The sequence below is a fragment of the Triturus cristatus genome, chromosome 7 (assembly GCF_964204655.1).
Source record: "Triturus cristatus chromosome 7, aTriCri1.1, whole genome shotgun sequence".
NCBI lineage: Eukaryota > Metazoa > Chordata > Amphibia > Caudata > Salamandridae > Triturus > Triturus cristatus.
Window position 1 is genome coordinate 1,697,471,152 of NC_140590.1, and position 24,119 is coordinate 1,697,495,270.

At 44.0% G+C, this 24,119-nt stretch overlaps 1 protein-coding gene across 2 annotated transcripts in view; it reads right to left on the minus strand.

Annotated features, from left to right (window-relative positions):
- The window catches only part of LOC146812807 (alpha-2-macroglobulin-like protein 1), a 747,116-nt gene that overhangs the window by 214,477 nt on the left and 508,520 nt on the right, over nucleotides 1–24,119 (minus strand). For both annotated transcript variants that reach the window (XM_085619917.1, XM_085619918.1), the window contains exons 22-24: nucleotides 13,466–13,517; nucleotides 9,197–9,277; nucleotides 8,829–9,005 (exon numbers count right to left, since the gene is read on the minus strand). In XM_085619917.1, the coding sequence (XP_085476043.1) occupies nucleotides 8,829–9,005; nucleotides 9,197–9,277; nucleotides 13,466–13,517 (310 nt within the window). The remainder of the gene's footprint in view (nucleotides 1–8,828; nucleotides 9,006–9,196; nucleotides 9,278–13,465; nucleotides 13,518–24,119) is intronic.

Sequence of the window (24,119 nt, forward strand, 5' to 3'; positions counted from 1 at the left end):
TTCAGTGAATTTGTACGGTTTTTTAAATGCTAAGTTACTTTACGCCATTTGTGGCGTGCGCGCCCACTTAACGCCGTTCGTTCCGTGCGCGCACGGTGCGCTTCGCGCACCGTGCGCGCACAGTGAGCACCAGTAGGTAATATATATTATCTACTGGCGGTCGCCAGTAGATAGTTATAGTTAGGACCGTGTTTCCATAGGAAATCCGCAACATTCTATTTGGAATAACTTTGGCGCCGATTGACGAATCCTCGCGAAATTCTCAAAATAGGTGGGGCGCTCCGCTCCGCTCCTTTTATCTACTGGCGGTCGCCAGTAGATAGTTATAGTTAGGACCGTGTTTCCATAGGAAATCCGCAACATTCTATTTGGAATAACTTTGGCGCCGATTGACGAATCCTCGCGAAATTCTCAAAATAGGTGGGGCGCTCCGCTCCGCTCCTTCCCTGAAAGTCTCGGGGGGATTCGTCAAGCGGGGGCTGAGAAAAAGGTGGGGGTCCCAAAACGCGTTTTCCCCATGCATTTTTCCATAGGACCTTTAGTCCGAGCTACAGCCCGAACGGCTGAACAGAATTACTTGAAATTTGGCAGAGAGGTAGCCCTCAGGTCAGGGATGTGCCTTTTGAAGGTCTCGTGTAAATCTGTTTAGTATTTCCTGAGAAAATAGCATGTAAATCAATATATATATCTATAGGCGTGCTCCGACCGCGTACCGTAAGCTTACCGTACGCGCACGCCGCCGTGCACGAGCGCGATTCTGATTGGTTGTTAGATCTTAGTAAACATTCGAATCGGTCGAAACCAGGAAGTGTCGGCCGCCATTTTGTCTCTCGCACTGTGAGGGGGGGTGAAAAACAAAGGTGGATAACGTGAAAAGGGGGCAGGCTGGACAGTTCCTGACCCCCTAGCCTTGGTCAGGGGGTCCCAGAAGGGCCCCCAAGGGCAAAAATGTATTTTAATTTTTTTTCGAAAAATCGCGGAGTGCGCGTAGCGTACGCGTACGGCGTAAATGGAAAATTCTGCGAACTTCGCGTAACGATTACGCGTACTGTGCGCGCACGGCAAAAAAAAAATTTGAAAAAGAAAGCTTAAAAAAAAATACAAAAAATTGTGAGGTAAGGTTGGCTCTTAAAAGAGCCGTTGGGTTAATACAGGGATAGAGGAAAGAAAGAATGGGAATATTATGAGCGTCTACAAACGTGCTGGTCTATCTTATTGTTAATAAGGGAAATACTGGTCTCCCCAAAAACAATAAGACCACAACACGTTGTACACCTCATTGAAACCCTCCGAAATCGAGGGTTAATGTCCAGAGGAGCTGAAGAAGGTGATGCTCCCACCTCAGAGGAAGGGCTCAGCTGAGCTGCCGATGATGTACTCGGCTGAGCTTCCGAGGTTGGGCTCTGGTGACTTACTGAAGAGTTTTCTCCAGTATGTCGAGCAAAGGTCCTGGGATGTTTATCCCTAAGGTGTCTCATCATAGAGTGATTTCCAAAGGAATACTTCTTCCTTGGATTTCCTCTAGATAAAACACGGTCACAAAGTGTGCAAGTGACCAATGGAGCATTGACCTTTTTCTGCCCCTCTGGAAAAGTAAAATACTCCCATACAAAATAATTCTTTTATTTCCTCCTTCTCTGTATGATGATGGTGCTGCTAGCCTCACTCTCAGAAGAGGTCTGCTGTTCTGCCATTGTATCTCAATGCCAATTCAGCTCCTTCTCCTAGGGGATCTCAAGCAGTAATGAGGGGAATGGGTGTGGTGTTGGAAGTTTCTGGAACTGAAAGTAGTTTAAACCAATGAAAAGTGTTCTTTGTGGATCACATGACCTATCGTGCGCGCTCCGTAAGCTTACGCTACGCTCTCATAAACAAGTACGCATGCGCAAACGTGACGCTTACGGAGCGCTTACGGAGCGCGTACATATGACGCACTCGCGCATGCGCATTACACGCACCTGCGTAACCGCGACGTTGGTTCTGCGCAACGCGCATGCGTGTACGCGTTGCAGAAGAAGTACGCATGCGTACGTACATCACGTACGTACCACGTAAGCGCACCGTACTTATGACGTACGGAGCGCGTAGCATAAGCTTACCGTACGCGCACGGCAAAAAATCCATTAAAAGAAAAAAAAAAAAACTTAGCATTTAAAAAACCGTACAAATTCACTGAAAAAACCATAGGTTTCACACACGTTATAGTTAGGAATTAGCATTTAAAAAACCTTGCAAATTCACTTAAAAAACCATAGGTTTCACACATGTTATAGTTAGCTGGGCATTTCCCTCGTAAAAAACCAATGAAATTCCCCCGTTATAGTTAGTGCAGGCAACTATAACTCACGCGACCGCAATCCGCTGCTGATGACGTCAGATATTACATCACTGATGACATATGTGTCTTTCTAAAAAAAAAAAAAATGTAATATATGTATAGCTAAAGATGAATGGAAGAAGACATGGGTAAATAAGTGTCTAAATACAGTGATGTAATATCTGACGTCATCAGCAGCGGATTGCGGTCGCGTGAGTTATAGTTGCCTGCACTAACTATAACGGGGGAATTTCATTGGTTTTTTACGAGGGAAATGCCCAGCTAACTATAACATGTGTGAAACCTATGGTTTTTTTAAGTGAATATATATATATGTATATCACAACAAAAGGGTCGCCCCGATGAAAGGAAGCCTCAGGCAGATGTGATAAATCCTTTTATTAAGACCCAACTTGCCAGCAAAGTACAGTGTGAATCAAAGCTTCAAAGTGATCAATTGCCAAACGTGTTTTGGGAACTCCGGTTCCCTTTCTCAATGGCTGTGAAATTGCATCAAAGTTTGACATGCTACCTTGCACGTTTTATTTTCCAGGGCCCCGCCCCAGTGGGTGTGGCAATACAGCCTTCTGGGACATGTAGTGCAAGGGTAAAAACCTCCAGTGAGTGCCTCAAATCTTTGCAGAAATTGCACAGTTTTTAAAACCCAAGTGGGTTGAAGCATTAGTCACGCCAGAAAGCTCTGCCCTGCTTTGTAGTAGAGTCTCGGAATGCTGCCTCCCTGGTGCGCCGTCACCATCTTGATGTCAGCACGGGTCCGCTTTTAGGGCAGCGGGCTTCCCTCCGCGGCCGGACTGTAGCCGCTAAAATTCCACAACAAAAGGGTCGCCCCGATGAAAGGAAGCCTCAGGCAGATGCGATAAATCCTTTTATTAAGACCCAACTTGCCAGCAAAGTACAGTGTAAATCAAAGCTTCAAAGTGATCAATTGCCAAACGCGTTTCGGGAACTCCGGTTCCCTTTCTCAATGGCTGTGAAACTGCATCAAAGTTCGACATGCTACCTTGCACGTTTTATCTTCCGGGGCCCCGCCCCAGTGGGTGTGGCAATACAGCCTTCTGGGACCTGTAGTGCAAGGGTATAAACCTCCAGTGAGTGCCTCGAATCTTTGCAGAAATTGCACAGTTTTTAAAACCCAAGTGGGTTGAAGCATTAGTCACGCCAGAAAGCTCTGCCCTGCTTTGTAGTAGAGTCTCGGAATGCTGCCTCCCTGGTGCGCCGTCACCATCTTGATGTCAGCACGGGTCCGCTTTTAGGGCAGCGGGCTTCCCTTCGCGGCCGGACTGTAGCCGCTAAAATTCCACAACAAAAGGGTCGCCCCGATGAAAGGAAGCCTCAGGCAGATGCAATAAATCCTTTTATTAAGACCCAACTTGCCAGCAAAGTACAGTGTGAATCAAAGCTTCAAAGTGATCAATTGCCAAACGCGTTTCGGGAACTCCGGTTCCCTTTCTCAATGGCTGTGAAACTGCATCAAAGTTCGACATGCTACCTCGCACGTTTTATCTTTCAGGGCCCCGCCCCAGTGGGTGTGGCAATACAGCCTTCTGGGACCTGTAGTGCAAGGGTATAAAGCTCCAGTGAGTGCCTTGAATCTTTGCAGAAATTGCACAGTTTTTAAAACCCAAGTGGGTTGAAGCATTAGTCATGCCAGAAAGCTCTGCCCTGCTTTGTAGTAGAGTCTCGGAATGCTGCCTCCCTGGTGCGCCGTCACAATCTTGAATTCAGCACGGGTCCGCTTTTAGGGCAGCGGGCTTCCCTTCGTGGCCGGACTGTAGCCGCTAAAATTCCACAACAAAAGGGTCGCCCCGATGAAAGGAAGCCTCAGGCAGATGCGATAAATCCTTTTATTAAGACCCAACTTGTCAGCAAAGTACAGTGTGAATCAAAGCTTCAAAGTGATCATCCCTCTTTTATTTCAAGAATCAGCATGTTGATAATCACCCAATGCATTCTGGGACTGGCAGTGCACAATATAGCTAACCCATGTGGGCGTCGTCAGAGTCACTCCTATAAACAATCAAAATGGGATCAATGTGTGCTGTCCACCTCACTGTACAATATATTCGGCATCTCCCACTCCACTCAAACTGTACAATGCAAACAGCAAGCGGACACGTGTGGCTCCGGGGGTGGAACTTCGATGTAGCAGCGGCCACACAGGAATTACCTCTTCCGCGTAGCCGACCAATTCCAATAGCACACGGACCCACGAGGCACAGGCGGTGGTGCTCCTCCGTGACCAAGGGCTGGTCACTAATTTGTTTTCAAAGTTACCCCTTCAGGTGAAGTGCGCACTCGGGATCGCTCCTTCATTACAGGTAGGTTTTCAGCCACAACCTCTTAGCTTCAGCCAACGCGTTTCGGGCAGGAACGCCCTTCTTCATGGGCCATAAGTGAAGGTGACGACTAGAAAGCACTGCCAGTAAAATCCCTCTTTTATTTTAAGAATCAGCATGTTGATAATCACCCAATGCATTCTGGGACTGGTAGTGCACAATATAGCTAACCCATGTGGGCGTCGTCAGAGTCACTCCTATAAACAATCAAAATGGGATCAATGTGTGCTGTCCACCTCACTGTACAATATATTCGGCATCTCCCGCTCCACTCAAACTGTACAATGCAAACAGCAAGCGGACCCGCGTGGCTCCGGGGGTGGAACTCCGATGTAGCAGCGGCCACACAGGAATTACATCTTCCGCGTAGCCGACCAATTCCAATAGCACACGGAGCCACGAGGCACAGGCGGTGGTGCTCCTCCGTGACCAAGGGCTGGTCATTAATTTGTTTTCATGAAATAAAAGAGGGATTCCTGCCCGAAACGCGTTGGCTGAAGCTAAGAGGTTGTGGCTGAAAACCTACCTGTAATGAAGGAGCGATCCCGAGTGTGCACTTCACCTGAAGGGGTAACTTTGAAAACATATATATATATATATATATATATATATATATATATATATATATATATATATATATATATATATATATATATATATATATATATATATATATATATATATGTATATATATATATAGTTATATATATTTTTTTTTTATTTTTTTTCCCATACGTTCACCAGCTGCTTCTCTCACGGCACGGGTGCTCCAACCTCCGCGTTGGTGAGACGCGTGAATTATTCCTAGTCGTTGATCCAATCTCGGATCGTAAATGAGGCGCACTCCAGGGGAAATATATTCATATAATTTATTTAGCCACAGGGCAAGAAAACACCCGACAGACGCGTTTCGGCTACACGCCTTTGTCAATGTCGGTAGGGTTCACATTTCTTTGTCATTTTAAATCAACCAATAAAGTATCATCGACATCGAGAGAGGGGATCGCTCCCTGTCCATCAGTGAAAATGAGGAGTGACACATTGTATCACTCTTTGAGCTCTCCTTTAGGGCAGACATTTTGTAACGTGCTATTTCACCATATATTGCAAGCAACAACTGCATGTCCCAGCATACATTGCGAATGCGCGAAAACTACTAAGTGCGCACACCTGAAACGGCGACTACTTCAGCAAGCTGAATCATGGGACTACCAGGAGCCTTGCAAATCCGCAATTCCATTGCCCAAGAGGAAGGAGCAGACAGCTCTGAAACGCGTTGGCTAGGAGGAACAATGACGGATTAGAGCGACCTTCAATATGCCATGAATAAATGAAGTTTTCTTCTATTCTGCTGTCGAGTGCTTATCCGAATGCAGAGCCTTTGAAATACAATTAATTTGCACGACAGCTTCGTCATGGGAGTACCACCACCTGTTGAAAGAGAGGGGCCGCCAGCAGGGATTTATCGTGCTGAAGAGGCACAGCAGATGGCTTTACTCATGAAGGAAATTCGAATCCGGAGCACACTGAGTGCTTTTTAATCACAGAGGATGCGTACTTAATCACTGTGAGACTTTGAAAATATAATGAAGCTGCGGAGCCCACTATGGGTGAAGAGTGTAGCAAGCAACAACTGCATGTCCCAGCATACATTGCGAATGCGCGAAAACTACTAAGTGCGCACACCTGAAACGGCGACTACTTTAGCAAGCTGAATCATGGGACTACCAGGAGCCTTGCAAATCCGCAATTCCATTGCCCAAGAGGAAGGAGCAGACAGCTCTGAAACGCGTTGGCTAGGAGTAACAATGACGGATTAGAGCGACCTTCAATATGCCATGAAAAAATGAAGTTTTCTTCTATTCTGCTGTCGAGTGCTTATCCGAATGCAGAGCCTTTGAAATACAATATATATATATATATATATATATATATATATCCGTCAATCAATCCTTTGCTTGAAAAAGATTGCGCCGAGCCCCAATTTAGTTGATAACAGCGTGCTTTATTCGATCAGGTTTGTGGCAAACCTGATCGAATAAAGCACGCTGTTATCAACTAAATTGGGGCTCAGCGCAATCTTTTTCAAGCAAAGGATTGATTGACGGTTTAATAAGGGTCGCGCCCTTGCCGGTAGCCCGCCACCAATCTGAGGCAGAGGATATCGCGAAACAAGGTTTGAATTCATATATATATATATATATATATATATATATATACATATATATATATTATTTTTTTCAAAACAAAGTTCTTTCGATTCGAGGACGCACTCCGAAGCAGCGTGGGTGAAGGCAAGACGGCTTTGCTTTGACTTCGGAACAATTTATTCAGCCTAACGCGTTTCGGAGTTATCAACTCCATGCTCACAGGTGTACACACACCAGCACAGGAGAAAGAAGGAGGCATCATTGGAAGTATGTATTTATACTGCCCTCCAGTGGGCGACAGGTACGTTCTGCCGGTGCAGAATGCTCGTACATTGTTGCCTAAGTAGGCCCAGTACCCCTTCTCATTAGTAACCACAGGGGGTCCTGCGATAGTATGAGACAGAATACAGTCTTTAATATTGCCCTCTAGTGGGCCCCCGAAGTTCAGACATTGCCATAATTGTGCCTGCTGATTCCACCACCAGGAGACTGCGCACTGTTCTGTGTCTCCGTGGCCCCTTCGCCAAAGGTGGTGCGTCTTCGCGGCTTGGACAGCCGCCATGATATTTTGAAAACAAAGTTCCTTCGATTCGAGGACGCACTCCGAAGCAGCGTGTGGGAAGGCAAGACGGCTTTCCTTTGACTTAGGAACAATTTTTTCAGCCTAAAGCGTTTTGGAGTTATCAACTCCTTGCTCACAGGCGTACACACACCAGCACAGGAGAAAGAAGGAGGCATCATTGGAAGCATGTATTTATACCGCCTCCATATATATATATATATATGTATATAGTTATTTAAAAAGCTGAAATAATTTCTGTGTATAAATTATCCTCATGATCTCGGTTTCTTCTGGGGAGACTGGTTTTGGTTGCTATATATATATTCATTAAAAAAGAAGCCTTAATCCTACTCTCCTGCGTCCGTGCCTTCTTCGTTGGATTTGCATCTGAGGGAGCTGGATTGTCGTATATATATATATATATATATATATATATATATATATATATATATATATATATATACACAAACCACCTACTCCATCAAAAGAAGGCACGGACATCAGGCTGTCGGTATGCTGCTTCTTTTTATTAAAACAGGTCACCCTCGACCCGAGACACAAGAGACAAGTTTCGGCTTTGTCAATCTTGTCCTACCGACGCGTTTCACCTTTACGGCTTGTTGACCGTGAACAAGCCGTAAAGGCGAAACGCGTCGGTAGGAGGCTGTCTGTTATGAAATTAACAGATTTCAGCATCTTGGAGTGGCCTTAGCTTCTTTCTTGTAACAGAGAAAAGTATCAGCTTTATTTTACGGAATACCGGATTCCGCTACGCAGCAAAGCCCCGGATTACCGGACTTCTGTGTGAGTAATATATATATATATATATATATATATATATATATATATATATATAGATATATATAGTTAAAAGGTCAAAATAGTTTTCATTTAGTTTAACATTATTTCGTTTGGGGTTCTGTGTGAAGTTGGTACCTCCATTATTTTCTATTGGAGGCTGTAATAGTGATAGTCATGTGGGGTGCTAGGCTTTCTAAATCTCATTTTTGACAGTAGTAACTTTCCACTGGTAAATGTTGCTCCCCCACCTTCCGTTTCACGAGTCGGAGACTTAAGTCGTCACTTTTGAGACACTTTACTTTCGGAGTTTGCAAATAGTTCAAAGTAGTAAAGTTACTCAAGAATGTAAAATAAAATTAATTAGTAGCAAATAAACATGTGCAGATTTATCTTTGTGACTATGCCCCAAATTTCTAATCCCATGGGATTCAAACATTGATGCAACATTAAAGCACACTGGCCAGAGTATGTCATTAACTGGTTTTCTAATGGAAGACAGCCACTGGTGCATAGTGAAAGACACACAAACACAAACACACTCACACCCTGGAGGTGCTGGAGAATGGATCTGTCTGCATAGCCTATTCCCAGCTAGGCCACATAGTGATCATGGCCAGCAGCAGACAGTGCTCACAACTCACCTGTCTGCAGGTAAGTGTATGCCTGTGTCCAGATGTCATCAGTCAGCTGCCCAGTTCTTTTCAGGTACTGCAGGACGTAGATGAGGGGGGCAAATGTTAGCATGTTCTGCTCCCCGCAACCGTAAGGCATCTGGATTAGATAGTTGAGGTTCTGCAAAGCCGAACCCATGATGTCACCTGGAAATTTAGAACCACTTTAGAAAAAGTATCATAAAAATATCTAAGCACTTGGACTGCTCTGAAAACTGGTGAATTAAAAGGAACTCAGTCTCAGTACCAATTCTATCACTGACCATCTTTCAGATCGGGTTTGTGCTGTGTAGTCGTGAAGCATACACTTATTTAGAGAAAATTAAAGACCCTCTTACCAAAGACATAGATGTGTGCCTTTTGAGACCCTGAGACAATATCAGGGAGAGCCAGCGAGATCTCCTGTGAAATGGAAGACCCTACAGGGAAGAAACCACAACACATTTTAAAGACACAAATCCTAAAACGGAAAACAGATAAAATTACTGCTTACGATTAATGGTTATAGGATATCTACAACATGGCTTTAAAAAAATAAATATCATATATCAAATGATCTAATGGAGAAATTTGAAGATATGTGAAGGGTGATCTTGCATACGAAATTAAGCGATGGTGCAGAGGCATGGTGGCCCTCCGAATTGTTATATCAGTAGGTTTGTGAATGTGGAAGCCATTTTTCTTATATACTCAACATATGTCTGTGAATATCACCAAATAGACATAATTTGGAATTAATATTAATGAAGGATGTTGGATTGTGATCCACCCCAATTCCTTATTTTGTGAACTAATCATTTGTACATAGGTTCTGTGCAAAGTAATATAATGTTGCAAAAGTCAGCTGGTAAATTGTGACCACTTTCTGTGACTAGGGGCCTGATGTAGAAAGCGATTTTAAGGTTGCAAAGGTCAACTTTGATACTTTTCAACCGCAAAATGGCTTGTTTAAATTTTAAGTAAACCGAACCCGAATTGCAACTCGGTATGATGTTACTGAATCATAATTCGGGTTTTAGAATAAATAGAGCATCAGTATTTGGAAACAGCATGTAAAGGACGCCCCTTCCAAATTCACATTCTTTAGCTCTTTTATTAATGTTTTGCAATCATAATTCAATTGATAATATTTTACCACCAATTCAAAATTGGTGGTAACCATTTGCAAACAGGAAGCTGTATCAGTGTCCAGTATTACTAACTGCAGGGCATGGTCCACGTGCCTTCCAAAGATATGTCTGCCGCCGATGTTGCACTTCTGGACTGAATGAAGAGGAACAAATTCACCCTTGCCATCAAAGGACTAAAGCACCTGTCCCCTCCCGAAGTCTAGTCCTTGTCACATCTAGAACATTGTCTGTCACATCCACAGAAGCACTCTCCCTTTCCTGTAGAAAGACAACTTCTTCATTCTTTCCTTCGGGATGTACAACAAGGTATGGGGCAATGTCTCCCACACATTTGGTGTAGCTGCCAACGAAAACCATAGAGTTTGCAGTTTTAATGGGCATCACTGCCAGAGTGGAAATTCTCTTTCCAAAGTTGCCCAGTTTGCCTCATTTCCTGTGCAGTCGGGCTGTGCAAGGGCAGTTTGGATTTCTGAAGTGGAATTGTGCAGCTTGCATCACTACAGAGTTGCCTTGGAATGCCCAACGAGGCATCGAGGAGTATGGTTGGGGACCGGTTTTTTTCATTGAGCCTGGAGACCATGGCCACATGGAGGCTCCTGTCTGTGTTATACTGACTACTTCCTTCCAGATATGATCCATAATGGGGATCAATTTCATTTATTTTCTGGTTGGCTCCTTAAAATCATAGATGAAACAGTCTGACTGGTGCCAGCCGGGTTTAAATGCTTCAATACCTTCGCTACTAAGGAAAAATGGGAATGATCATCTGAAGGAGCGTTTGCATGCGGCGGGGGATGCAATGGTTGCCAGATCACATTGTCATCCATTGTGGCTTGTGGTTGCTAGAGAAGTTCTCTTTCCTCTTCCTCGTCATCGCCCACAGAGACGGAATTGGTCTCCACTTGTGGAATGTGTCTTGGCAAGGGTGGAGGTGGGGGTAAGGGAACAGCAGCAGGCTGTGGTGGCACTGGCAGAAGTGGAGGTGACTGAGGCTAAAGCACAACCCCCAGATGTGCAGGAGGGAGTCTATCATAGGTTACATCACCCATTGAAGGTCATTAATGAGCTCTACAGGGATGCTCAACAGTGGTGGACCGTGGTAGTGAGGCTCTTCATAGCATATGTCATAGTATCTACTGCATTAATGATGGCTCTACCTGAGTGGGATTCTTCCTTCTTATCACACCTCTGCCTGTCCTATTCCTGTAGATCATGTCTATATTGACTATACTCAATATCCTCCTTCATGGCATTTTACTGTAAGTTAGTTGGGGCTGATGGCAGCTTCGGTATGCCCGCCAGCCTTGAAATCCTTATCAGGCTACAGGATCGTCATGGGAAACTGCGGTAGAATTTTACTGGTGATGTATCCTCAGGAAGCAATGACCATTTAGTATGAACTGGGAGTAAAGGAACAGCCTTTATCTTCTGTGACTTTGACGATGGAGTTAGCAATAATTGTGCTGATAAAAGAAACACTGACAATGGTAACTGTTAATAGTATGTCTGTTAGTGCCATCATAGAAGGTGGTTTTTGAATTGTCGATGATGGGGCAGATGCTGATGAGGCTTTGACAGCTAGAACCACCAACAAAATCAATGCTGATGGTGCAGTCAAAGCAGATGGACAGGTGACATCTGGGTTTGTTATAGGAGAGGTAGTTGATCGGGCCGTTGTTCGTGGTTTTGAATTGTCTTTGGTCTTGTGTTGTGCCTCTGGAGACAACTTTGTCCACCTATTTGATATACTGTTGGAATTTATGTAGCTGTTATGAGGGATTCTTCTGAGGTAGATGCTTGACTGAGATGACGACTTCTCATGTACTTCTCTCCCATCTATCAGACACTTAAGTGCTCATTCTTTTTAAAGGGAGGTGCTCTGGGAGGACTGCTCATCAGAACAGAGTTGGTCACTGGCTTTCTGATTTTCTGTAGCAATCTGAGCAATCAGCCTTCTCTATCATTTTGCTGTAAAGTGTAAACTTTCAGCATATTTTAGAATCCTTGTGTTTATGGTATTGATATAGGCAGTACACGCAGTCAGCATGTGGGTCATCCACAAATAACCCTTTCTTCCCACATGAACCACATGCCTATAAAAGGATATCCTGCTGAGATTAGCTATTTCTAGGCAAAGATATTTTCTCTCCTCCACTGGTCCAAAACTCCTGAAGCAGAGATAAATAATAACAAAGTAATGCGGTCCAGTGATAAATGCAGCCAGGGTAATAGGAGCTCCAGGAATGCAAGCCAGGAAGTAAAAAGGTGAGTCAAGAAAAGCAGAGTGAGAAGGAGAACGGAAGGGTGAGGACCAAAAAGCCCTGGGAGCACGTGGAGACCATTGAGGACAAGACCAAAGGCCAGATGTACGACCATTTTTGCTTCCACAAACGGGTTTGAGAACACGTTTGCGCATGCAAAAACAGCATGGGGAATGTACAAACCCTATTTTGCGAGTAGCATTTTTTTGCAACTTGCAAAATAGGCTTTTGCGACTCGATATTAGGAAGGGGCATTCCTTTCCTAATAGCGAGCGCAACCCTATGTAAGAATGTTTTGCGTCCGCAATTGTGGGCGCAAAACACTCGCAAATTACCACCCTCTTCAAGACGGTGGTAATGCACTTGCAAAAGGGAAGGGGTCCTTAGGGGACCCCTTCCCGTTTTCAAATGCAGGGGAAAATATTTTTTAAGGTCAGGCAGTGGTCCCAGGGAAATGCATTCCATTTTCCTTTAAGGAAAACGGGCTGCATTAAAAAAAAAAAACTGCTTTATTTAAAAGCAGTCCCAGACATGGTGGTCTGCTGAGCCCAGCAGGCCACCATCCCTGGGAGTGCCTGCCATTCCTAATGGGGTCGCAAATTGCGAGAGGCTCATTAATATTCATGAGCCTCTCAATTTGCGACCCCATTGGGAATTGCTAACAGTGTGAAATATACTGTTGTATATTGGAAATAGCGCAAAAAACTCACAATTTGCGTGGCGCTATTTCCACGGTCGTGCATCAGGCCCCAAAATTGTAGGGGATGAGCGGACCACGGAGGAACATGTGGGAGGATGAGCAGGATCACGTCAGGGTGAGAGATAGCAGGAAGACTCAAGGAGGCACAAGAATGGAGAGCACTATAAAGCAAGGTATAGGCTGGGAAGGGAGTCAGAAAGTGGAAAAACACTGTGGAGAAGCAGAGTAGTGGGGTATAGATACTATCAGCCTTTGGCCCAATAGGTCAGGAGGAGGCACCGTGAAGAAAGTAGGGACTGGGCCAAGAAACCACACAGGAGAGGCAGCAGAGTGCTGCAGAGTGTGGTGAGATATGATATCATGAGATGTTGGGGTTTATGACAAAGAGATCACAGTTATCATATGTGCAGTTTGCAGCCTTTATATCACAATGTTCTGCTATTCATGACGTGCTGTGATACTGATAATAACTCGCCCTGTGATGTGAACCTGGCGCATCTCTGTCCCCGTTCTTACCATTAAGACAAAGCATGAGGTTTCGAGACTTCTCTTGAGCTATTCCCTCAGCCTGTTGGGGAGAGAAAATGAGAATCAAAGTGTAGTTAGCAAAGAAGGGGGAGTGTGGAAGTGGCAGAAAAGATGATGAAAGAGTGAGAAAGAGATTCTGTTCCTCCACTAGCAAATATATACTCAATCAAGCATACCGTTAAAGAGAATTACACACAAAGAAAACACTCAAATACACTCACAACTAAACATTCAAATTAATGTATATGCACACATGCATATATTTACAAAGATGTATGACATGTTTAGTCACATATGAATTTGCTATCATATCTTTGCAAGGTATGGAACCCGAACCTTGACATCTCTTCAACAAAAAATATGTAATGGAATACAGAAATTAATAAATCCTTATATATGACAGCACACTTTACAGCAACATTGATTCCATTGATGTGCATGTTTTGCACATATTTGTCCTTATCTGTGCTCTGTGCACAGTACACAGCAAGCAAGGGCTGCAACATAACTGAAGGAATTAGCAACGACATCTCCATTGACATTCTTTGTATTGATGTGTTCAATATGAAAATGGAACGAACAGCTGTCATGCCATGTGCATAGTACACGCAAGGCACACCCACATACAGTCGTGGTCTATGCATAGTACGTATATGGCATGCCCACATTCAGCTATGAATTGTGGCCATTTCTACTGCATACTACATGCTTCACCTCCACACACAGGGCAGGGCCAGTGGTCAGCCAGTGTGCTTTAGACACAGTGCACGGTCCATAACTATGCACACTACAAATAAGGCATGTGCTATGGAGCCTTTGCAAAGACATGACCTGTGTACAGAATTTACAGGGCATGGCGTGAACGCTGTGCCCATATATACCCTTTGCAGTATGAAAAGTTTGCATTTATATAGCGCTTGCTACCCTTTATGAGGCGTTGCAGCGCTTTTAGGCAAGTAGCACACTATTCTGGTTGTTCACATACATAATATTCTGTTTTTATAGCATTTACTACTGATTTGTGTGCACAAAATCCTAGTGCATATGTTTTAAATGGTCACTGAGTAGCATTTGTGTTTAAGACATACATACTGGTTAAAGAACAGCACGAGCCTTGTTTTAATCAGGTTTACCAGTCTCTCTGTGGGTCACTGCTGGAAGCTGCAGGCCCAGTTTCATTATGTCTTGATAGTAGTGACGTCCAATGAAACACTGGCTCTTAACCACCAGCAGTGAATAACCTTATGCTATTAGTTAAGATATGAAAGCTTATGTTTTAATAGTGTTATTTGGTTTGAATTTTCAAAGTATACTTTAGAAGTTGCAAAATAGTTACCATGCAACCCAAATATTTAAGAGTATGCTGTACGCCTCCACTGTTTTCTTCTGCATTATGGCTAGTAACCAATCAAAACAATTTTCCATAGTTTACGATTTAAAATGTTTATATAGAAATGAATTGGCATTGCTTACACCTGTCACTTCTCAGTCTGCCACCTCTATTCATTTTCTGTAGATATTTTGTAGGTTGCCAGTAAACTTTACCTGCCTGAAAACAACTGATTCTTGTTTTTTTGTTTTTGTTTCATCAACATCTGTACCGCAATAACGGCTCGGAAACAGACATAAAATGCATACTTGGTCATAGGCAATGCATTTTTCAGTTTTTGACCACCCTAAATTGCCCTCCGAATCATTTCAAATGGGAATTAAATCATCTATTCCTTTATGACCCTAAATAGATCTTATTTCAATATTTTAGTATTCAATTTTTGGTATAACTAAAATTAGTAATGGTTTTGTCTTTATTCTGACTCCAATAATCACATTAAAATCAGCTTTAAAATCAGTTTTTCCTTACTTTTCTTCTTTCTTATCTCGAAGATTTCATTTGAGTTTCATGGATTATGGAATCTCAAAGCTTTATTAAAGAGGCTGGTTGAACAAGGTTGTGTCACACAAATGACGCTAGAGGGTCTTATTTAGATTTGAGTGCAAACTGCCTATCAAATAATAGTGGTAAGTCCTCCATCTGAGGAATTTTCTGCCACTGGAGAATCTGCTGACCAAACAAACTTGTACTACCTGTAGGGTGGCAGTAATTCAATTTACAGATTCTCCAGCAGTAAAAAAATCTTTTAATGGAGGATGTAACATCTTCTCCACAAATTTCAATTGGATCACTGTTACCACCTAAAACTAAGGCATTCTCTAACATCTTTAGGATTATCCATCAGTAGTTGATGGAGGGGTAGGTCCTTCCAGGCCTTGGTGGTGAGGTAGGAGAAGGGACGAACGCTGCTGTAGCTTCGGTAGATGTGGGGTATGTGTGCAAGGACCAGGGTGGCGGAGCCTAGTTGTCCAGTGGTTGATGTATACTGGTCCATGGCCTTGTAGGCGTCTATTAGAATCTTAAACTGGCATCTCTTTTGGACGTGGAGCCATTGGAGTTTCCTGAGGTGGGGGGATGTGGGTCACTTTGGGGAGGTTGAGGACATGACGGGCTGCTGCGTTCTGTATGGTCTATAGTCTCTGATGGGGTTGGGTGTTGATGCCTGTGTAGAGTGTGTTTCCATATTCTAGTCGGCTGGTGGCGACGGCCTGGGTGACAGTCTTTCTGGTTTTGATGTGTATAAGTCTGAAGAATTTTCGGAGCATGCGGTGGGTGTGGAAGCAGGAAGAGGTGACTGCATTGATTTGGCACTTCATGGTGAATATTCTGTCAATGATGATGCTGAGTTTGTGGGCGCGGTCTATCGGTGTGTGTCCAAGCTCCTGGGACCACCAGGAGCCGTCCCGCGCTGAGGTGTTGTTCCCAAAGATCATCACCTCCGTCTTTGCGGTATTGACTTTAAGGTCCTCAACCAGTCGATAAACATTGTCATGGAGTTCTGGTGGAAGTTCTTTCTGTGGTGGAAGGGTCTTCCGTGAGCGAGAGGATAACTTGGATGTCGTCTGCGTAGGAAATTATGTTGAGTGCGTGGGTTTTGACTATGTCAGCGAGGTGTGTCATGTAGGTGTTGAACAGGGTGGGGCTGAGGGATGATCCTTGGGGTACGCCGCAGATTATGCTTTTTGGTTCTGAGGTGAAGGGTGGTATATGGATTCTCTGAGTTCGGCCTGTGAGGAAGGATGCAATCCATTTGAGGGCTTCCCCCAGACGCCAATGCGGTTGACTCTGTCAATGAGGGTGTGGTGTGATAGGGTGTTGAATTCTACTGAATGGTCGAGGAGGATTAGGGCTGCTGCTTCACCTCTGTCGAGTCTGGATCTAATGGCGTCGGTGGTCTCAGTGCTGTGGTTAGATTGGAAGCTGGATTGAGAGGAGTCGAGTAGGTTGTTTTTTCTAGGTTTTCAGTGAGTAGTCAGTGAAAAGTCTTCTCGAGAACTTTAGCTGGGAACAGGAGCAGTATGATGTGGCAGTCATTTTTGTGTTTGCTCGGGTCAGCCGTTGGTTTCTTCAGTAGAGGTCTGACCTCAGCGTGTGTCCATTTGTTGGGGAAGACCACAGTGGTGATGGAGGCGTTCAGGATGTTGGTGAGTTTGGTGCTGATCTAATGTGCTGAGGTTGAAAAAAAGGTGGGCGCAAGGGTCCAAGGGTGCCCTGAAGTGGATGGAGGGCATGATATCTGCGGTGGTCTGTGTGATAAGTGGGGTCCAAGCAGTGATTGGGTGGCTGGTGTCAGTTGGAGGGTAGAGGTTGTTAAGGTCAGGGGGTTGGAGGTCAACGTTGTTGTAGATGGTGGCTATTTTGCTGTAGAAGTAGTCTGGCAAGGTGTCACAGAGTTCTTGGGAAGGGCGGACCGTGTTCTCAGTGGCTGCCGGGCAGGAGAATTCTCTGACGCTTTTGAAGAGTTCCTTAGAGTGGTTGGCACTTGCTTCGATGCGGTCTGTGAAGAAGTCTTGATTTGTGTCTTTGAAGCATTGGTGCTACTCTCTGAGGGCTGATTTGAAGGCAGTTTGTTCAGAGGGGTCTTTGGTGGAGCGCCAACATAGATCACTAATGAATCAACTGGCCCATGCAGGTGATCTTTAAAGTTACATGTATCTTAAGATGCTTGGTAGAATGCCAATCAATGACCACATACAACTTTGCCCATTTCAAACAACTGTGCAGCTATTCAGTGTGTTCCTGCAAAGGTTGTATGTCAGAATACTGCTGCCTTAATATTGTGTAACAAAAATATTGTGGCTAAACATAATCAACTAAAAAAATCGTCTTCATTTGGTGTAGATTTTCCATTATGAATGCCAGTGGCAAAATATTTTGGTACACTATATTTAAGATACAATATTTTAGCCACAATATTCTGGTACAATATCATGGGTGCATACATCTGGTGTTTGACAATGTAATTGTTCATGTTTTGCCTAACATTATCAATAATATAAAAATTAAGTCTGTATTACTTGTAATAAGTTACAGCAAATGAGAAGTGATGCAGCACCCTTAACTTTCACAGCACATCAGAGGAAGCAGCCCCTGAAGGCAAACCATCGCCTGCCTTGCATCCTCCTTTATCTAACAAAGGTTTAAGTAGGCATGGTTAACCCTTTGAGGCCAGACCAGTGTACGCCCACTGTTCGCACTTTCTGACATATGAGAAATATTAGACTCATATGGTATTGAGTATTTTAGTAGCTTTCAGCCAACTATAGGCAGAAAGGAATACTTAATGTGATCCCTTTTTTACTCATTGACATTTAGTATAGGAGGTCGTATTCGGGCCTCGAACTGGTCAAGTGAGTGATTATTATCAGATTAGAATGTGTTTTGAATTTATATAGACACTTTTTAGAAGGTTTGCACAGATTGTGGTATTTGTGATATTGGAATATTATCCATTTAATTGCCGAGATGTGATCTTTAAGCCAATAGCCTCTAAGAAGAAGTCCAATAATCTCAGGGACTTATGTAAAATGACTTCTGCATCGCGCCCCATAAGAATAGGTAGCTCGTCTTTTTTCTAGTAATTATTGTATATACCGATGACTATAGTTACCAATAGTGTTCTACTATATTAAATAAAGAAACTTATACCGGTTTGTGCAATGATGTGCCGTTTGAGGAAATAACTTCCAGCATAGTATCCTAATATATTGTGCCCTGACACTATTTTAAGATGGCCGCCGTTCTATTAGTCGAAGGACCTTTTGGTCCGCCTTTGCTGTTGGCGTTAAGCCAATAGTCTCCAAAAAGAATTTTAATTCAATAACTTCTGGGATGTATGTAAAATGACGTTTGCGTCATGCTATAAAGGAATAGACAGTTTGTCCTATTTTTTATTGATTATTGAATTTACCTACGGCTATAGTTAATAATAGTGAAAGACTATACTAAACAGATGTGCCATTTTAGGTAATAACTTCTAGCACAGTAATTTAATATATTGTGCCTTTACACTATTTTAAGAGGGCCGCCTCTTATCAGCCGAAGGACTTTTTAGTCTGTTCTTACTGTCAGAGACAAGCAGATTCCGCTTGCTGGTTTCTGGTATAAATACGGGAGAGTCAGTATGTTCGGGTTTTTACAGATATTAGAAATCCTACTGACGGCGGAAGAACTCTCCTCTGTGGTAAGTTCTGATGCACTAATAAATGTTAAGTTCTATCTCTTATTAGATTATGACTGTGCCCGAATACGATAGGGGGTCATTTCTTTTGGCGACTTACTAGGGCGTGAAATGAACTATGTTATATTCAGTTGTACGGCACCCATGTTAGTATTTAGTGGATGGGTGTCTTTATACGATAATTTTATTAGGATATGCCGCCCCTTGTGTCTAATAAAAAAAAAAAAGAACTATTCCTAAACACACAGTTTTTACTTAAAAGGGGGGAGTAGCCCTTTTGATATTGGGTGCGTTTGGGACAATCCATAAGTGATTTGTACTGCATAACGAAGATAATTACAGACCCTGTAATGTTTGAGGGGTTTGTTACTTAATATGGCTTGCGGGCCAGCATATTTTAGACGGACTTGCAAACTGGTGATAATTCATGGGGCTTTTGGCTAAAATACTTTTTCTTATAGATGATGAGCCTTTTGACGCTCCAATTTTTAATATCTTTTCAATAAGATTCGATTCGGTCGATATGACTAAATTCTTGTCATTTTCTGCTTCTGGTTCTAGAAAATAATTTTACTTATACTTATTTGGACCATACTGCGAGTCCGTTCAAGGTAATCTTTTATTGATTTTAAATTCAGGTATGTTTTGGATTAACTAAAAATCCTGCATGTAGTAAATAACTCTTCTATTTGTTATACTATATACCTATTGCGTGTTTTGATAGTAGTAGAGGATATTTTCTATTTGATTAGGGCCCGTGGACTGATGGGCAATGAAGATATCTTTACACTCTAATTGACTTTAAAATACATATATATTTTCTTTTGCCTTTTTGTCTTTAGATATGTTATCCATGGAGACAGTCAGAAGGTTGCAAGATATGTTTTGTTTACATGCCTTTTAGGTAACTAATATGGTTTACCTTGTCGGAATGACCCTTAGTTTTAATGGATTTAACTTAGAACTAATTCGGAATGGCTTGGCTTTTTATAAATGTCATTGTAGATGTATTACTTGATGGTGATATATATCAAGGTAGGGTGAATAACTTATGTCTCCACCATTGTTTTTGGAGACCGTCACCACTCCCTAATTATATTAGGGATTCCAATTCTATATATTGTGATATCTTGTACTTATATATGGTACTTTCTTATTCTTCCCTCCTCTGTAGACTCATACTATACGAGACCACACACAGGTATTACCTGGAATGTGGTGAATTCTCCTTCAGAGATTTTTATGCTTGGTGAGTGGTGATTTTTTGTAATGTTTACAACAGTTAGGATTATATACAAACAGAGGTTGTCTTCACCTCGTGATGAAATTTAGAGTTGGCTGCTTGTCCTATTAGAACCAGCATTTTAATAGTCTATGTGAACCGCTTAGGTGGCTCATGCAGCTCCATGTCACTTAGGACACTATAATCCTTCCTTTTTGCGACCACTATGTGTGTGCTGTTTCCTGATCACTGGGTGATTTTTTCTTGGTGCTTTTTGGTCTTTGGTCTATATTCACTTTTCAAATTTCACCTTCACACAAAGGGCTCGAGTTTAAGAACATTGAGCGTACTGTTTGGATATTATCTAAGTACTGTATAATTTGTTGTTGTAGCCCCGAGGAAGTCGTCAGGTGAATTTCCCCGAGACGAAACACGTGTCGGCTACTTTTGGCGATGTTATCTACAACCAATATTCTTGCTTGTATAATGTAACTACGGCTTTGACAAGAACGAATGAAAAAGAAGAAAATAAAGAAGAAAACTTCTTTTGAGCACACCTTGTCTTTGGGAATTTATTGGACTGACCTGATATGGTTCATTTGTGAATATCAAATATTCTTCTGCTCGGGAGCAATAACTTTGTCTATTGTGTATACTCTATGTCCTTTGGTCACAGAGGTTGTTTGGGACGTGGGTGGCAGTTCCCATTTTGTTCCCTGGAGCACTTTTCTAAGAGAGTTTCTGTTATCCTTATTGGTTCTGCGCAAAGTGTGAGCTAGCCACGTTTCTGAGTACATTTACATGGATAACGTATCGCAGCTTGATGTGTCCGTCAACCACCTTGTTCTACTAGATTTTTCCTGAAGACTACATTTTGCATCAAACCATAAAAGGCAATGTATTGTATTGTATTGTATTGTATGAATATTTATATAGCGCGAGAAAGCTGTGACCCTACGGATATCCAGGCGCTCTGACCAGACGAGATGTTTTAGCGCTTAAGGGGGCAAAGTCGGGGACATCATGCTGCTGGGAAAAGCCAGGTCTTAAGGCTCCATCTGAATTCCACCAGTGACTGCATTTGTCTGAGTTCGGGAGGGAGCGCATTCCAGCTTTGAGCCCCAACCACCCTAAAGGCCCTCCCTCCCAGCCTAGCCCGTTTGAAGCTGGGCTGTGCCAGCAGGTTGGCCTTGGATGACCGCAGCTGCCTTACGGGGGAGTACCATGAGAATCTCTCCTGGAGTAGGATCGGGCCTGTTCCCTGAACTGCCTTATGAACCAGGCAGAGAGACTTGAAAAGGACCCTCTCTCTGACAGGTAGCCAGTGTAATTCTCTCAGTGCCTGAGTGGAGGATGAGTCAAACTTGCGACCAAGTGCCAACTTGGCAGCGGCTGACTGAACTCTCTGTAGCCCCTGCAGAGTGTATTGGGGGCTCCGAGGTACAGAGAGTTACAGTAATCCAATCTGCTGAGAATGGTGCTCCTGACGACCGTGTTGCGAGAGTCGGCAGGCAGCAGCAGAAGGATTCGGCGTAGAAGTCGCAGCAAACCAAAACAGGTACTGGATGTTTTACTAGCCTGTGAGTCCAGCTGGAGGTTATTATCAAATAAAACCCCGAGATTCCGTACTGTGCTAGCTGGTATCAGTGGGGCCGCGTCCGGAGCGAGCCTAAAATCCACTGGCAGATGTTGAATCTGTTTTGTTGGTGCGTAGAGCAGCAGCTCGGTCTTATCTCCGTTGAGCTGTAGGCAGTTTCTCCACAGCCAGTCCGTAGTCTGCCTCATGCAGCTTTGGAACTGCTCCAGAGGAACTGCCCGTTTTCCTTCCAGGGAGAAGGCCAGTTGAGTATCATCTGCATAGTTGATCAGCTCCACCCCGAACGCTTTGATGATGGAAAATAGCGGCTGCAAGTATATATTGAACAGAATGGGGCTGATGCTGGAACCCTGTGGAACTCCAAAGTCCACAGGTGTGTTCTCTGAGGCAAAAGGACCCATAGTCACCATTTGGTGTCTCCCCGCTAAGTAGGAGCGAAGCACTGTAATACCTGGCCCCCCACCCCAGCCTCCATCAACCGTCCCAACAGAATTTTATGACTCACGGTATCGAATGCGGCTGACAGATCCAGGAGCACCAGAACAGCGGTGCTCCCTGTGTCAGCCCGCATCCGCATCGAGTCCAGCATGGTGACTAATGCAGACTCGGTTCCGTGGCATGGGCGGAAGCCGAACTGGTCCTTGTCCAGCAGAAGGTTGGCCTTTAGGTAGTTCGAGAGGGACCTACTCACCGCCTTCTCTAAGATTTTGATAGGGAACGGGAGGAGAGAGATAGGCCGAAAGCTGGCAGGAACAGTTGGGTCCAGAGTTGGTTTTTTAATAAGGGGGGAAACAACAGCCTGTTTCCAGCTGTCCCGGACCATGCCCTCTTCCAGCGACTGGTTGCAGATCTGACGCAACCAGGGGAAGGTCGGGTGGCCATATAGCTTCCAAGCCTTCTGGGGCAGAGGGTCAAGGGGAGAGCCTGACGAGATGCTGTGTGCCGTCTTAGCAAACGACTCATCCGAGAAAGGTGGGAAGAGGGTCAGAGAACAAGCCCTGCCTGGCCTCTCGTGGGCCATCCCCTTACCAGAGTCGTCGGCCACTCTGTCAGTGCCCCTAAAGTGATCGGTTATCTTCGTCACCTTCTCCTTGAAATAGGTGGCAATCTCGTCGCATAGCCTCTTTGAAGGTACAACTTTATTTTCAAGGCAGCTTGGGGCCGACAAGGATTTCACTATTCTAAACAGTTCCCTCGCCCCATTTGGGGCAAGCGCTATGGAGTTGGCATAGAAACTCGCTTTGCAGTCCATGATAAGCTGCTTGTATCTGCTCTGAGCGGACCTCAGCGCCATCTTGTCCCTGGCAAGGAGCCCCTTCCTCCATTTCCTTTCGGCCTGCCTACAGAGCTGTCTTAGCAGTCGCAGATCATCGTCATACCAGGGCGCGGATGGCCTGCTCCTGACTCTTATCTTCTTTTTCGGGATTAGAAGGTCCAGCTCGTTGGTGATGAACTTATGGTAGGCATTATAGTTTGCCTCCACCGATCTAGAGGCTAAAAAAAGACTGACTGTGGGATGGGTCAGTAATGATCCTGTTTTGGTCACTTTGATCCAGTTTCTGCCCTCTCTGAACGCTGCCGTGGCTTCAGGTTGGGAGGAGGTAGCTGTTAGCAGTATCTTGAACTGAATACAATAATGGTCTGTCCAGATAAGCGGGCGAACATTTGTAAGCTCGGCCTCCGCCTTGTTGGCAAACAGAAGATCCAGTATATGACCTTTTTGATGAGTGGGAGATGTGACTAATTGATGAAGTCCAAGGCCATAGCAGGTGGACGTCAAGTCCCGCAGCTTGCTCTTTGTGCTTGCATTCTCCCGCCAATTAAAATCACCCTGGACAATCATTTTGGAATGTGTGAGTGCCAGATTGGTAATTATACTCAGGAGGGGTTACATCGGGGTATACAGCCCTGGAGGGCGATAACAGAGCAGGCCTGTGAATAAGTTCCCTCTGTCACCTTGAAATGAGAAGGCCATTGCTTCAATCCCCTCCAACACTTCCGTTTGTAACAGGATGGGACGATATTTCTCTCTGTAAATTAACCCCACCCCTCCTCCCTTGCTTCCCTGTCTGGGTTTATGTAAGAACTTACAGCCCTCGGGACAGGCAGAGCCGATCTCCACTACTGTATCTGCCCTAGCCCATGTTTCTGTGAGGAAGAGCGCATCCAACAGCAGATCTTCTATTAATAGTGCAATTTCAGTGTGGTGCTTGACTAAGGATCTGCAATTCAGCAGTGCGCAGTTAAGGG